Source organism: Myotis nattereri (assembly GCF_964212035.1).
Source record: "Myotis nattereri genome assembly, chromosome: 9".
In the NCBI taxonomy this organism is placed as follows: domain Eukaryota; kingdom Metazoa; phylum Chordata; class Mammalia; order Chiroptera; family Vespertilionidae; genus Myotis; species Myotis nattereri.
This window is the reverse complement of record NC_138084.1, coordinates 32,908,725-32,922,589: the sequence shown is the minus strand read 5'-3', so window position 1 is coordinate 32,922,589 and position 13,865 is coordinate 32,908,725. Positions and strand designations below refer to the sequence as shown.

At 35.4% G+C, this 13,865-nt stretch overlaps 2 protein-coding genes across 5 annotated transcripts in view; one reads left to right on the top strand and one right to left on the bottom strand.

The window, feature by feature from the left end:
• Nucleotides 1-13,865, bottom strand: part of PSMA1 (proteasome 20S subunit alpha 1) — a 289,029-nt gene that overhangs the window by 237,736 nt on the left and 37,428 nt on the right. The window lies entirely within an intron of this gene.
• PDE3B (phosphodiesterase 3B) overlaps nucleotides 1-13,865 on the top strand; it is a gene marked incomplete at both ends in the record, with an annotated part of 154,320 nt that overhangs the window by 111,893 nt on the left and 28,562 nt on the right. Inside the window, 6 exon segments of the mRNA XM_081098860.1 lie at nucleotides 638-744; nucleotides 8,380-8,593; nucleotides 9,152-9,228; nucleotides 11,320-11,471; nucleotides 12,238-12,375; nucleotides 13,237-13,348. Of these exon segments, the coding sequence (XP_080954986.1) occupies nucleotides 638-744; nucleotides 8,380-8,593; nucleotides 9,152-9,228; nucleotides 11,320-11,471; nucleotides 12,238-12,375; nucleotides 13,237-13,348 (800 nt within the window).

Genomic DNA, 13,865 nt, shown 5'->3' with positions numbered 1-13,865 from the left:
ATTGATCAGATGCTCAAACCTCAGAAGGAAGGTTGGGGAGGGTGGGGGTAAGAGGGAGAGAGATCAGCCAAAGGACTTGTATGCATGCATATAAGCATAACCAATGGACACAGACACCAGGGGGTGAGGGCGTGAGTAGGGGGAGGGAGGGGGCAATGGGGGGGGGGGTAAGGATACTTATGTAATACCTTAATCAATAAAAATTAAAAAAAAAGAAATGACTGACTTAATGGATAATCAGTATCTGTAAAGAGAACAGAAAATAGTGAAAACAACATTAGCATTTCCTCTAAGAACTTATTAGAAATGCCGATTATCTGGTTCTAACCTTGGTTTAGCAGAAATCCTGGGGGTGGGACTAGCAATCTGTGTTGGAAGAAGCAATCCAGATGATACCGATATCCAGCTATATGCTAGGGTTTAGCAATGTAACCCATTTTTGTAAAATTATATTGAAACACCGTCATACTTAATTATTGCTGTCTATGGCTTCTTTTATGCTACAATGGCAAAGTTGAGTAGTTGGAACAGAGACCTTATGGCCTGCAAAGCCATTATTTGCTAATTGAAGACCATGAATAAAAATGAAGAAGTTTCCCAGTTTTAAAATTGTTAACCTATTGTCTTTCCCTTTTAGTCAAGGAGGCTACTTAAATGGGCCTTTTAGTTCAAACCCACTGACAATCCCGAAGCAAAGGTCAGCATCTATATCGCTATCTCACCATATAGGTCTAAGAAGAGCTGGTAAGTTCTCATTTTTTTTTATGATTTAAATGTGGGAGGTCTCAAAGTATATGGTAGTGCAAAATTTTTTTATTACACATTAGTGACTAATTTTGAAGACTGTTCTATGTGTTGTAAGTTAACATGACTAAGCAATTGAGTTGGCTATTAGATCACAATTTGCTCATTCATTCAGACACCTTTTTTAGTATCTCTATGCCACGAACTCTATTAGGCACTAGGGATTCGGTGGGGGGAGCGGGGGAGGGAGGGGTAGATCTATTTAATTAACCTGAATTTTTGCAGACCCAGACTCACATATCCAGAACAAGGGAAAATCCCCAGAAAAGGGTATTCAGTAGCCTGGAAATTACGGAGAGAAAAAAAAGTCTTACCATGAGAGTAGAAAGAACCCTTAATATATCCTTAGCCATCCTAAATAGGAATTTTCTGTTTATTTACTAATTTGAGGTATAATTAATCTATAACATTACATTAGTTTCTTGTGTACAACATAATGTTTTGTATATATTGCAAAATGATCACACAATTAGTCTAACTAGTATCTCTCAACATATATAGTTAAAAATTTTTTCTTGTAGTGAGAAATCTTAAGATCTCTCTTAGCAACTTTCAAATATGCAAAACAATATTAACTACTAGAGGCCTAGTGCACAAAAATTTGTGCACTCAGGGGGGTCCCTCAGCCTGGCCGGTGCCCTCTTGCAGTCTGGGGCCCTTCAGGGGATGTCCACCTACTAGCTTAGGCCCACACCTCGGGGGATTGGGCCTAAGCTGCAGTCAGACATCCCTCTGGTAGCCCAGGAGCCCTCAGGTGATGCCCACTTGCCAGCGGGGAGAAGGCCTAAGCTGCAATCGGACATCCTTAGCGCTGCTGAGGAAGCGGGAGAGGCTCCCGCCACCACTGCTGTGCTGGCAGCCATCAGCCTGGCTTGTGGCTGAGCAGAGCTCCCCCTGTGGTAGTGCACTGACCACCAGGGAGCAGCTCCTGCATTGAGGGTCTGCTCCCTGGTGGTCAGTGTGTCATAGTGACCAGTCATTTCCAGTCATTCTGCTGGTAGGGTCAATTTGCATATTACCCTTTTATTATGTAGGATAGAGGCCTGGTGCACAGGTGGAGGCCAGCTGGTTTGCCCTGAAGGGTGTCCCGGATCAGGGTGGGGGTCCTGCTGGGGCCCCTGGCCAGCCTAGGTGAGGGGCTGATGGCTGTTTGCAGGCTGGCCAAGCCCCCCAGTGGGTACCCTCACCCCATGGGGGTGTGGCCAGCCTGGGTGAGGGGCTGAGGGCCGTTTTCAGGCTGCCCACAGCCCCTTCAGGGTGGGGGAGTCCTGCTGAGGTGCCCGTCCAGCCTGGGTGAGGGGCTGATGACTGTTTTCAGGCTTGCCACGCCCCCTGGCGACCCAAGCTCCCAGCCTCTCTTTTTTTTCTTTTTTTCTGGGATTTATTTATCTTCTATAAGTGAAACTTTGTAGCCTTGAGCAGATCCCAGGGCCAGCCAGGGCAGGCGGGAAGCTTGGCTTCCTCCATCGCCAGGGGCAAACCAAGCCTCCTGCTCACTCTAGCTCCATGGCTGCCACCATCTTAGTTGGGTTAATTTGCATACTCGCTCCTCATTGGCGGTGGGTGTAGCTTGTGGGCATGGCTTGAGTATAGTGGAGGGACAGTTAATTTGCATGTTTCTATTTTATTATATAGGATAGTCACCATGCTGTACATTACATCCCCGTGACTTATTTGTTTTATAACTGGAAGTTGGTACCTTTTGATCCATTTTACTCCTTTTGCTTTAAAACTTTTTGAATGAAATATTTTATAGGTACAACATAGTCATAAGAGAACAGCACTGATATTCTGATTTTAAACTACACTGTGTGTGGTTTGGGGCAGTAAGATGCACAATCACAAAATTCTTTTATATAAATGTGTGGCCTACAATAAAAACTAAAATGTGAAGAGTCAGGAAAATATTATTTATAAGCAAGAAAAATAGACACTAGGAGGACTTCTAAATATATATTGATGTTGGATTTTAAAAAGTCTTTAAAATAACAATGTTTTAAAAGAAATAGAAGGAAAGATGGACAAAATGGATGACAAGATCAACAGGGAATTAGAACACATAGAAAAGAAACAGTGAACAGAGTGAAATATTTAGTCTTGAGAAACAAGCACCAACCTATAATTCTGTCCCAGCAAAATTATCCTCTAAAAGTGAAGGAGAAAAATACTTTTTCAGAAATTGAGGGAACTTGTTGCTAATAGATCTGACTTGCAAAAGATGTTCAAAGAAGTTCTTTAAAGAGAAGGAAACTAATATAGGTCAGAAGTTTCAATCTATAGAGAAAGGAAGAGCATTGAAGAAAAAAAAATCAAGGTAAAGTAAAAACTTATTTTTCTTATATTTATTTGGTCTACAGATAACAAAGGCTGCCCTTGTTTAATTTGTTTAAAATGAGAGTAACAATGTATTTGAACTTGTGTGCTTATATATATATTTTATGTGTATGTATACTAGTATATATATATGTATATATTATGTATGTATATGTATATATTTATGTATGCTTCTATATAAGTGAAATGAATGACAGCAATGATACAAGAATGGAAGAATTAGCATTATTTTGTTATTTTAACAGAATGTTATTTGAAACTGGATTCGAGTTAGTTGTAAATGTATATTGCAAACTCTAGGGCAATCATAAAAAAGTAGAAAACAGAATCTATTTATAATGAGTTCAGGAGCGTCACTCAACAAATAATCAGAAACAATAAAACAAACAAAACCAGCAATATAACAAACCTTGGGGGTATGAAGAGTCTGATACCAGAATTGTTAAATGTTCAGTTTTCAAAAAAATTATGAAACATGCAAAGAATCAAGAAATTTTTGCCATATATACAAGTAAAAACAAGTAACAAAATATTTCCCTGAGGGGGAAATTGGATTTTGGGCTTAGCAATGACTTTAAATCTGCTATTATACATATGTTCAAAGAACTAAAGGAAATTACAGCTAAAGTTTTTAAGAAGAATATGTCAATAATGCCTCACCAAAGAGAACTATAAATTATAAAATTATAAAATAATTTTAACAACTATAAAATAAGTGCCACTTGCCAAAACCGGTTTGGCTCAGTGGATAGAGCGTCGGCCTGCAGACTGAAAGGTCCCAGGTTCGATTCCGGTCAAGGGCATGTACCTGGGTTGCGGGCACATCCCCAGTAGGAGATGTGCAGGAGGCAGCTGATCGATGTTTCTCTCTCATCAATGTTTCTAACTCTCTATCTCTCTCCCTTCCTCTCTGTAAAAAATCAATAAAATATATTTAAAAAAAAAAAAAAATAAGTGCCACTTCTACTTAATACTGGATTGGAGATTCTAACCAGGGCAGTTAGGTAAAAAGGAATTAAAGAATTTAACCTATATTTGCAGATGACATAATCATATATTCATAAAATCCCAAGAAATTCGTTAACATCTTTTACAACCAGAAAGCAAGTTCATCACTGTGGCAGGATACAAGATCTGTATGTAAAAATCAATTGTATTTCTATTTACTTGCAATAAACAATGCAAAACAGAAATTAAGAAAATAATTCCATAAATAAACCTTTACATGGTCAACTGATTTTCACCAAGGGTGCCAAGATAATTCAGTGGGGAAGGAATAGTGTTTTTAACAAATGGTGTTGGAACAACTGGATATACACATGCAAAAGAATGAATTTGGAACTCCATATGTCATCATACTTAAAATTAACTCAAGATGCATCCTAGACTCAAATATAAGGGTTAAACCATAAAACTTGTAGAAAACATAGAAAATCTTTGTGGCTGTAGGTATTGAGTGAAGTGTTTTTGGATAAGACACCGAAAGCACAGTCCATAAATGGAAAAAATTGATAATTGGAATTCATTAAAATTAAAAACATCTGTACTTCAGCAAACACCTAAAAAGAAAAGACAATGCACAGGATGGAAAAAAAATACTTGCAAATAATATATTTAACAATGGACTAGTATCCAGAATATAGGAAGATGTTTTACAACTCAATAATAAAAAGACAAAAGATCTCATTTAAAAATGGGCAAAAACTCTGAATAGAAGTTTCTCCAAAGAAGATATAAAAATGGCCCATAACCACATGAAAAGGTGTTTAGCATCATTAATTAGGGAAATGCAAATCAAAAGCAATGAACTATGACCTCACACCCACTTTGATGTCTTTAATTATAAAGACAGACAATAACAAGTGTTGATAAAAATGTCCAGAAGTGGAACACTCCTACATTGCTGCTGGGAAAGTAAAATGTGACAGCCTTATACAGCATTGAAAATGAATGAACTACAGTCACATGCTGCTACATGGAAATATCTTTTTTTAAAAATATTTTATTGATTTCTTAAGGAGAGGAAGGGAGAGGGATAGAGAGCTAGAAACATTGATGAGAGAGAAACATCGATCAGCTGCCTCCTGCACACTCCCCACTGGGGTATGTGCCTGCAACCAAGGTACATGCCCTTGACTGGAATCGAACTTGGGACCCTTGAGTCCGCAGGACACTGCTCTATCCACTGAGCCAAACCGGCTAGGGTGGAAATATCTTTTTAAAATGTCAAGTAAGCAAGGCATAGACCAGGGGTGGGCAAACTTTTTGACTCGAGGGCCACAATGGGTTCTTAAACTGGACTGGAGGGCCGGAACAAAAGCATGGATGGAGTGTTTGTGTGAACTAATATAAATTCAAAGTAAACATCATTACATAAAAAGGTACGGTCTTTTTTTTTTTTTTAGTTTTATTCATTTCAAACTGGTCGGATCCGGCCCACGGGCCGTAGTTTGCCCACGGCTGGCATAGACACATTTATATATACTATCCTATATAATAAAAGGCTAATATGCAAATTGACTGAACAGAGGAATGACCGGTCGCTATGACATGCACTGACCACCAGGGGGCAGATGCTTAACGCAGGAGCTGCTCCCTGGTGATCAGTGCACTCCCATAGGGGGAGTGCTGCTCAGCCAGAAGCCAGGCTCACGGCTGGTGAGCACAGTGGTGGTGGCGGGAGCCTCTCCCGCTTCCACAGCAGTGCTAAGGATGTCCAATTGCTGGCTTAGGCCCACTCCCCATGGGCTTTCAGACATCCCCCGAGAGCTCCCGAACTGCAAGAGGGCACAGGCTGGGCTGAGGGACCCCCCGAGTGCACAAATTTTGTGCACCAGGCCTCTAGTCTGATATAATTTACAAAGATAAAAAAGGGAAGAACTCATCTAAATTGTTAAAAGATACATATACACACATGGTATAAATATAAAGAAAGGCAAGAAAAACGGTATTACAACAGTCAAAATAATGATTTCCTTTAATGAGAGGGAGGGCAGTTTAGGAAGGGTTTCTGATCTAGAGCCGTGTTTTATGTCTTAGTTTGAATGATAAGCATTCCTGTTGAAACTTTTCTGTGTGCACATTATATTTCATAATATATAAAATATAATGTGCACACAGTTTAAAATAAAAATGGATCTATATTGTAGGATATCTTTCTTAAGGGTTGCTAGGTTTTCCTCTACCATTTTTTCCTCTCCTTGAAGCTTTTCTATATCAAATTTCTACCCTAAGGTTATTTATGCTTTAGTCTTCTCAGCCTATTTTTCTGGATTTTTTAACACTTGCTGGTATAATTAGAGAAAAGAATGCTGAAAATTTGAGCTTTTTTATCCAGTTAGTAACTAACCGTTTTGACTTTGATAAGCAAGGCCCTTTCCCTCTCTAGTCTTTAGTTTCTTCTTCTGAAACATTACACTGACCAGAATATTTATAAAACCCACTCAGCCCATATAAGATTTATAGGAGCCTCTCAATAAATTAACCTAATAGAACAGCAGTGACAGCCCTTTTTAGAGTGTTTCTTCACAGTGTTAACTGCTAACTAAATTAAGTTCCTTAGGGAAACTTTTTTTTTTTGGTAGTATTTTTTCTTCACATATAAAATGAAAATGCTACTTAACTCACATGGTTACTGTGAAGATTGAATAAAACTCCATCGTATCAGTCAAGGTTTTCTAGAGAAACAGAACTCTTAGGATGTGTGTGTGTGTGTGTGTGTGTGTGTGTGTGTGAACATACATAACATATATGTGCATGTATGCATGTATGTAGAGAGGAAGGGGGTGCACAAAGGATTTATTTTAAGGCTTTGTTTTGTGAGACTGTGAGGACTATAAGGTCTGAAATTTTTAGTGCAGGCTGCCAGCATGGAAATTCTAGCAGCGTCCAAAGGCAGTCTGACCCTAGCCAGTTTGGCTCAGCAGGTAGAGCATCAGCCTGTGGACCAAAGAGTCCCGGGTTCAGTTCCGGTCAAGGCATGTACCTCGGTTGCAGGCTCCTGCAGGGCCCGGGCTCTGGTGGGGGTGTGTGCAGGAGGCAACCAATTGATGTGTTTCTGTCTTTCCCTCTCTCTTCCACTCTCTAAAAGTCAATGGAAAAATATCCTTGAGTGAAGATTAAAAACAACAACAAAAAACAAAGGCACTCTGGAGGCAAATTCCTACCTTTTGGGAAGACCTCAGCCTTTTCTCTTAAGGCCTTTAACTAATTGAAAATGAGGCCAACTCACATTATGAAGGATAATCTGCTCTACCCAGAACACTAATATAAATAAATATTAACCACATCTGAAAAATGCCTTCACAGCAACATCTAGACTGCTTTTTGACCAAAACAGCTGGGCACCATGGCTTAGCTAAGTTGGCACATAAAATTAACCATCTCACACAGTCTCTTAAGCATTCACCTCTGTGCCTAAAAATATAGGTCCTTAATAACTGTTATTTGCTTTCCTCCCTGATTCATACTTTACTTGGATCTTTATTTCCAAATAAAATGTTAAGTCTGCCTTCCTTCCCAATGTACCCATACAGCCTTAGTTCAAAGCACTCAGCACATTTCCGAAGCACTGATTTTCCCTTAGCACAAAGCACTTGCTCCTACTCGCCACTAAACTCTAGGTGTGTTGAATTACAGAGATGGTATTTTTTTCTTCATTGTGAAACCCAGCACATTTCCCAGCATGTACTAAACTCTCAAGTGTTTTGTTGAATAAATAAGCTGGACAAATTTGCATATTTTAAGAGGTATGCTATTGTGTCAACATATAATTTTCATTATATGCTCAACTTGCTTAATGCTATTAAGAAATTGGATTTTTGAATAAAAATGAATTTTATTGTACTGGAAAATATTCAATAAAATTTGGTAAAAATACTCTGCTCATGTAGATAATCAAGCTGGCAGGGACACAAAATGTAAAAGGTAAAGAATTAGGAAAATTTGTGCCACACAGTATGTACATGTGAGTTCTACTCTTAGTATTCACTTGTAATGTGCTATCCTGCCACGGGGTGTTTATCCCCAGTCACTAATGATGACCACTATTTTCTGCTTAAATTTCTAGAATGTCTTGAAGATAGAGCTCCATCTACAAGTCTATTTTATCATTTAATTGTAAATACTTTGCTTTATTTAAAGAAGGAAAATACTCTTTATAAGTACACAAACATAAACAATAAACACCATACACAAGCATGATTATTTATCTATCTCTTTCCTCTCTTTTAACTTTCCAAGGTGTTTTACCCAGCCTGAGTCCCGTGAATTCTCCTGGTCATGGACCGCCAGTGTCTCCTGGCTCCCTAACGAGTCGATCGCCTATAGAGTTTCCTGATACTGCTGATTTTCTTACTAAGCCAAGTGTTACTTTACACAGATCTCTGGGCAATGTACCCACTTTACCAGATTTTTATCAACAACTTAGAAATTCTGATAGCAATGTATGTAACAGGTAAGTTTCCCAAACGTTTATTTGTTTTACAATATATGTTTAAAGTATTACTAATATTCTAGTTCTATATAATAACTAGATGATGAATTAAGACTATATTCCTTTCCTTATTTATCTAGTAGAATTTATTCTAAATAAAACTCATCTCAGTGCTATCATTCATTTTCCAATGAAATGATCTCCATCTGAAGTGAAATATAGTTGTAGTCTATTCATTATATCAGTAAATGTAAAAGAATTATTTCATATGCACTGTTTTAGTGCCTGTTTATAATACCCAGTTCATATGGTGTTCATTCTCATTTCTGCTTAGATACTGTTTACTTCCGACATCAATGTTGACTTTCAAAATATGTTATTTTCTTCAGGTTACACAGATGCCTTCTAGATAAATCATTTTAAATTTATAGAGATTGTATTATTAGAGTGTGTTGCATTTGGGACCTTGGTTAAAAATTGAGCAGATTTTTATAATTGTACTTAGATTTTAAAATTTTCTCTCATATATTATATATAGATGTTTATATATGCATATATATTTCTATTTTACTTTATAAGCTGTGGACATCAAATACTGAAATATGTTTCAACATCTGAATCAGAGTCAAGTACAGACTACTGCAATGGGAAATTAGGTGAGTGTTTATGAGCAATTTTTTACATTACTTTTTAGGATGAATAAATGAGTTTAACTTCTTTCTATCCACCTTTAAAATAAACATTATGGTGTTTTTTATCTACTTCAGAGAGGAGTTATTAAGAGAAAAGTATAAATAATAGATGGTGAAAGTATTTTGAAGAGTAAAAATGGCTGTACAAATGAATATTGTCTTAGATGATGGGTTTGGCTCATAAATAGCAAAATAAAGTATAATAATGTTGAAATTTGTACTGCATAATCTAATGCCAAAAGGTTTGCATAATTTTTTTATGGCACAGAAAGGACTTATTTTAAAATTTAATGATATCATTCTGAAATACTTCTTATGCTCAAACAAAAAAATATCGATGGTGATAAAATTATAGTAGTTTTATAACATTAAACAATTGATTATCAGTCTTCCAGTAATAGTTAACTTGCACCAACATTTCCCCGAAGGTAGGTAGAAAAGCTGTACAAATTATTAACAAAAAAATCTGCTTGAAGCTTCTCAGAAATACCACTAGATCTGGAGGAGGATAGAAGTCCAAAAGAGTGAGTCTGGAGTTTGAGGCTACCAAAAGGGTGTTTGCCAGAGGGCCAGGGACTGGTAAAATGAGCAGTTCTTTTGGTAGCGTCACCCTAGGAATATAAAAGTACAGAAGTAGGTAGGCCCTTTCAGGGATTGTAGGCTCCTAGGAATCTCTTTACATAGTTATTCATTTTAAAGTGTGCAATTCAATAGTTTTGGCTCTTACACTTTAAAGTGCTGTTAGAAAAACAACAACAAAGACCAATTCTTTAAAAAAAAAAAAACCTCTTCCAAAAAATAGAAGAGCAAACTTCCCACTCATTCTGTAAGACCAGTATTACCCTGATATCATAACCAAAGGCATCACAAGAAAACTACAGACCAGTATGTCTTATATGTATAGACACAAAAATCCTTAACATACTAGCAAACTGAGTCCAACAATATATAAAACAGTCACGACATGACGAAGATATGTTTATTCCAGAAATGCAAGGGCAGTTTAATATTTGAAATCAATCAGTATAATATACCACATTTTAAAAAAAGAGAGAAAAAACACATAATCTTAATAGATGCATAAAAATCATGACAAAATCAAACAACACTACTTCATGATAAAAACACTCAAAATAGTAATAAGAGCGATTGGGTTCCTCCCACATGTGCCCCAACTGGGGCAGGGGATCGAACCTGCAACCCAGATACCTTGACCAGGAATTGAACCCGAGACTTTTCAGGGCATAGGCCAACACTCTACCATTGAGCAACACCTGCCAGGGCTCAACATTATATTTTTAAGAATCATACGTATTGTTGCATGTGATTGTAGTTCTCTCTCTTTGCTCTGTAATGTTCAATTGAGTACATTAGTTTATGTATTCTACGGTTGATGAGTTTTGGAAAAGTTTTTTGTTCAGGATATTACAAATAGAAGAAATAGGAATACTTTTATACCTCTGGATGAATACTATTTAGCTAACAGCGCTGCTTCTCTTTTCCATGTGATTTGAGAAAAGGATATTTTTAATCACATTGGTAGAGAAATAATTCACACTTACGATACTGTGTTTTAATTTTTTTACCTAGATGTTATATTCTTTTGTAACTTGCTTCAATGGCATATTTTCTTCCCTTTTCTCTTAATTTTAATTACAGTTTACATTTAATATGTGCTTTGATTTTTAGATGTGCTTTAATCTTATTTTCAGGTTCAAAATACAAACCATTTCAGATGTTAGAAATTGTTTACATCAAATTTGTAAAAAATGTTTTGGGGACTTCTTTTTGTTCTCACTTTTATAAAGACTATCCACTCGTCCCTTTCATCCATGAGTAGATACATCAGGTGAAGTGTTTGTACTGCCCGAGCACAAGATGCGTGGGCCAAATTGTCCAGCAAGATAGGATTAATGGTAATTAATGTTTTAATGTCATTTATTTAGATTTAACGCCCTAATGGTTCACGTTATCTGAATATTTTTTCAAATAATTTTCTTACGAAACTATCCATGTAGGGGAAGTTTTATTTTTATATATGACTTTTTTTGAAAGGTGATGAAGACAACACCAATTTCTCAAAAGAATCACTCAACCTTACAGAAGCTCAACAAGAAGTGGAAACAGAGGACAGAGACTGCAGAAAATTAATTTTGGAAGATGATAATCACCTAACAGAAGAGGCACAGAATGAACAGCAACCAAATGTAAAACTTATAATATAATTATGTTAAGGTGAAATATTAGTGCATAGTTTAGTTTTGTTATTTTTGCTCAGAACAATGTTTTAAATATTATGATACTTTGAAATTTTTTACTGAGAGTCACTCTATCACATTAAAGAAAATCTTGGGTAAAAAAAGTAACTACTTCTAAACTCATTATCGGAGAACAACCAAGTGCATTCATTTTACAATGAACTCATTTTATTTAGTTTTATAGTAGGTATATAATGAAAAAATATCCACATGGAAAGTAATGTATGTTAAGATCTGAGAAATGTGTATCGTCATTAAAAACAATGAAATAATCTACTTATTTAAAATAACACTTTTTTGTTCTGAAAGTTCATAATTTAAGCTTTTTAGGTAAAAACTCATCCATTTTTCTTGGGAAGTTAATAAATGCCACTATAAGGATACAAGTTTCTATTATCCTTGATACCTCTAAATTCTAAAATGAAAATGGAATTGAGATTTGTATAGTGTTTCAGAAATATTTTTTTTTATTTATAAAAGTAAAGAGTAAAAAATGTTCTGATATATAGGGGGCACGTTTATATTTATGTGAAAATAGCATTTACAGAGAGAGGAAATAGGAAGTACAGATTGTATTTGAAAGAAACGGTTGTAGAAAACAGAACTGACTACTTTTTAATGCTCAATTTTAAGTGTTCGCATTTAGATATGGATTTAACAATATTTATAAAAGATATATTGGTTTGGATCTCTCCCCGCCTCCCCGTATGTACAGACTGAACAGGAAGCATCGCTGGACCCGATTTTAATAGAAGATTATGATTCATTAATAGAAAAGATGAACAACTGGAATTTTCAAATTTTTGAACTTGTAGAAAAAATGGGAGAGAATTCAGGAAGAATCCTCAGTCAGGTTTGTTTAAAATCCCCACTACTTTTTTATTATAAATTAATTTTTTGAATCTTTATAAAAAGCAGAATCTAAAAATGTATAATGTTAGTCTATGCAGAAATTCAACATTTTTTATTGAATTATTATTTTCACAAATGAAGTTTTCAGTAGAAAATTTGAAAACATATAAATGAAAAGTAATTTATTTATAATAATGGGATTTAATTTTAACTAAAGTAATAAAGTTTTACTTTATATTAAATCTGGAGGTTGAAAAAGGAAAAAGATGATGAAGTGCTAACCAATGAAACTAGCTTTCCTTTTTTCACCTGCCCTCCCTTATCTTTTACTCAAGACCAAATAGTTCATTTCTTGCTACAACCATGGAAAAATATGTCCATTTTACTACCCAGACTAGAGGTTGTCCCTGATGGATGCACACAATAGTATCAGATTAACCTTCTCAAAATATCACCCTCATTAACTCCAAAATGTCTTATTTATGAGACATAAGAACAGAATAAATTATGTGGAAGGTATATAAGTTCATCTCATTGAAGTCTTTAGAGACAAAAACATTACTTCTTTTAACACCTAGGACTAGAATAGAATTCATATGCCCTTTAATAAATTATAAATAATGGGAAATTTTTTAAACTAGAACATGACATGGTAATCTTCCTTTGGTTTTCATGGGCTTTTGGGTAATGTCTTCCTTTTTCATGTTTTCAAAAGATCTCATTGTAGGGGAGTTTTTTAAAAATTAATAACTTAAAAATATATATATGGTTAATATTCCTAAATGCAGATCACAAAAACATATACTCAACTACAAATAGAAATTCTGACTTTAAAGTGAACTTTATTTTAATTGACATTTAGGTTATGTATACCTTATTTCAAGACACTGGTTTATTGGAAATATTTAACATTCCCATTCTACAATTCATGAACTATTTTCGTGCATTAGAAAATGGCTATCGAGACATTCCTTGTAAGTATTAACGTGTCTTATTATTTAAATTCAAATAATAGTAGTTTTTAAACCCTTTATTATTTTTCCCTTCAGATAGTCACTAAACACTTTTAAATTACATGTTTGGGAAAGTTTTAAATAGAAATTTAAAAAGAAAATCTGTATCCTACTATTTAAAGTTAACTGACTACTGTTAACATTTTGATATATATTCTTTAAGACTTTTTTCTTATATGTTTATTTTTATAAAGTAAATCATAATATCAATACCTATTTATAATCTGATTTCACTTATTACATGATATACATCTTTGTTAATATTTGAGTGCCTAATATGGACACAGGCAATAGGGTAGGTGAAGACCTGGAGGGGTGGGTATGGCCTGGGAGAAGGGGGTGAAAGGGAAGGGAAATGGGAGACCTCTGTGATATCAACAAAAAATATATTTTTGAAAAAGAAACAAATATATTACGTATTACTAAAAAAAAAGCTAAGTTTCTGGATCTAACTTTTCTAAACTTGTTTCCAAGTTTG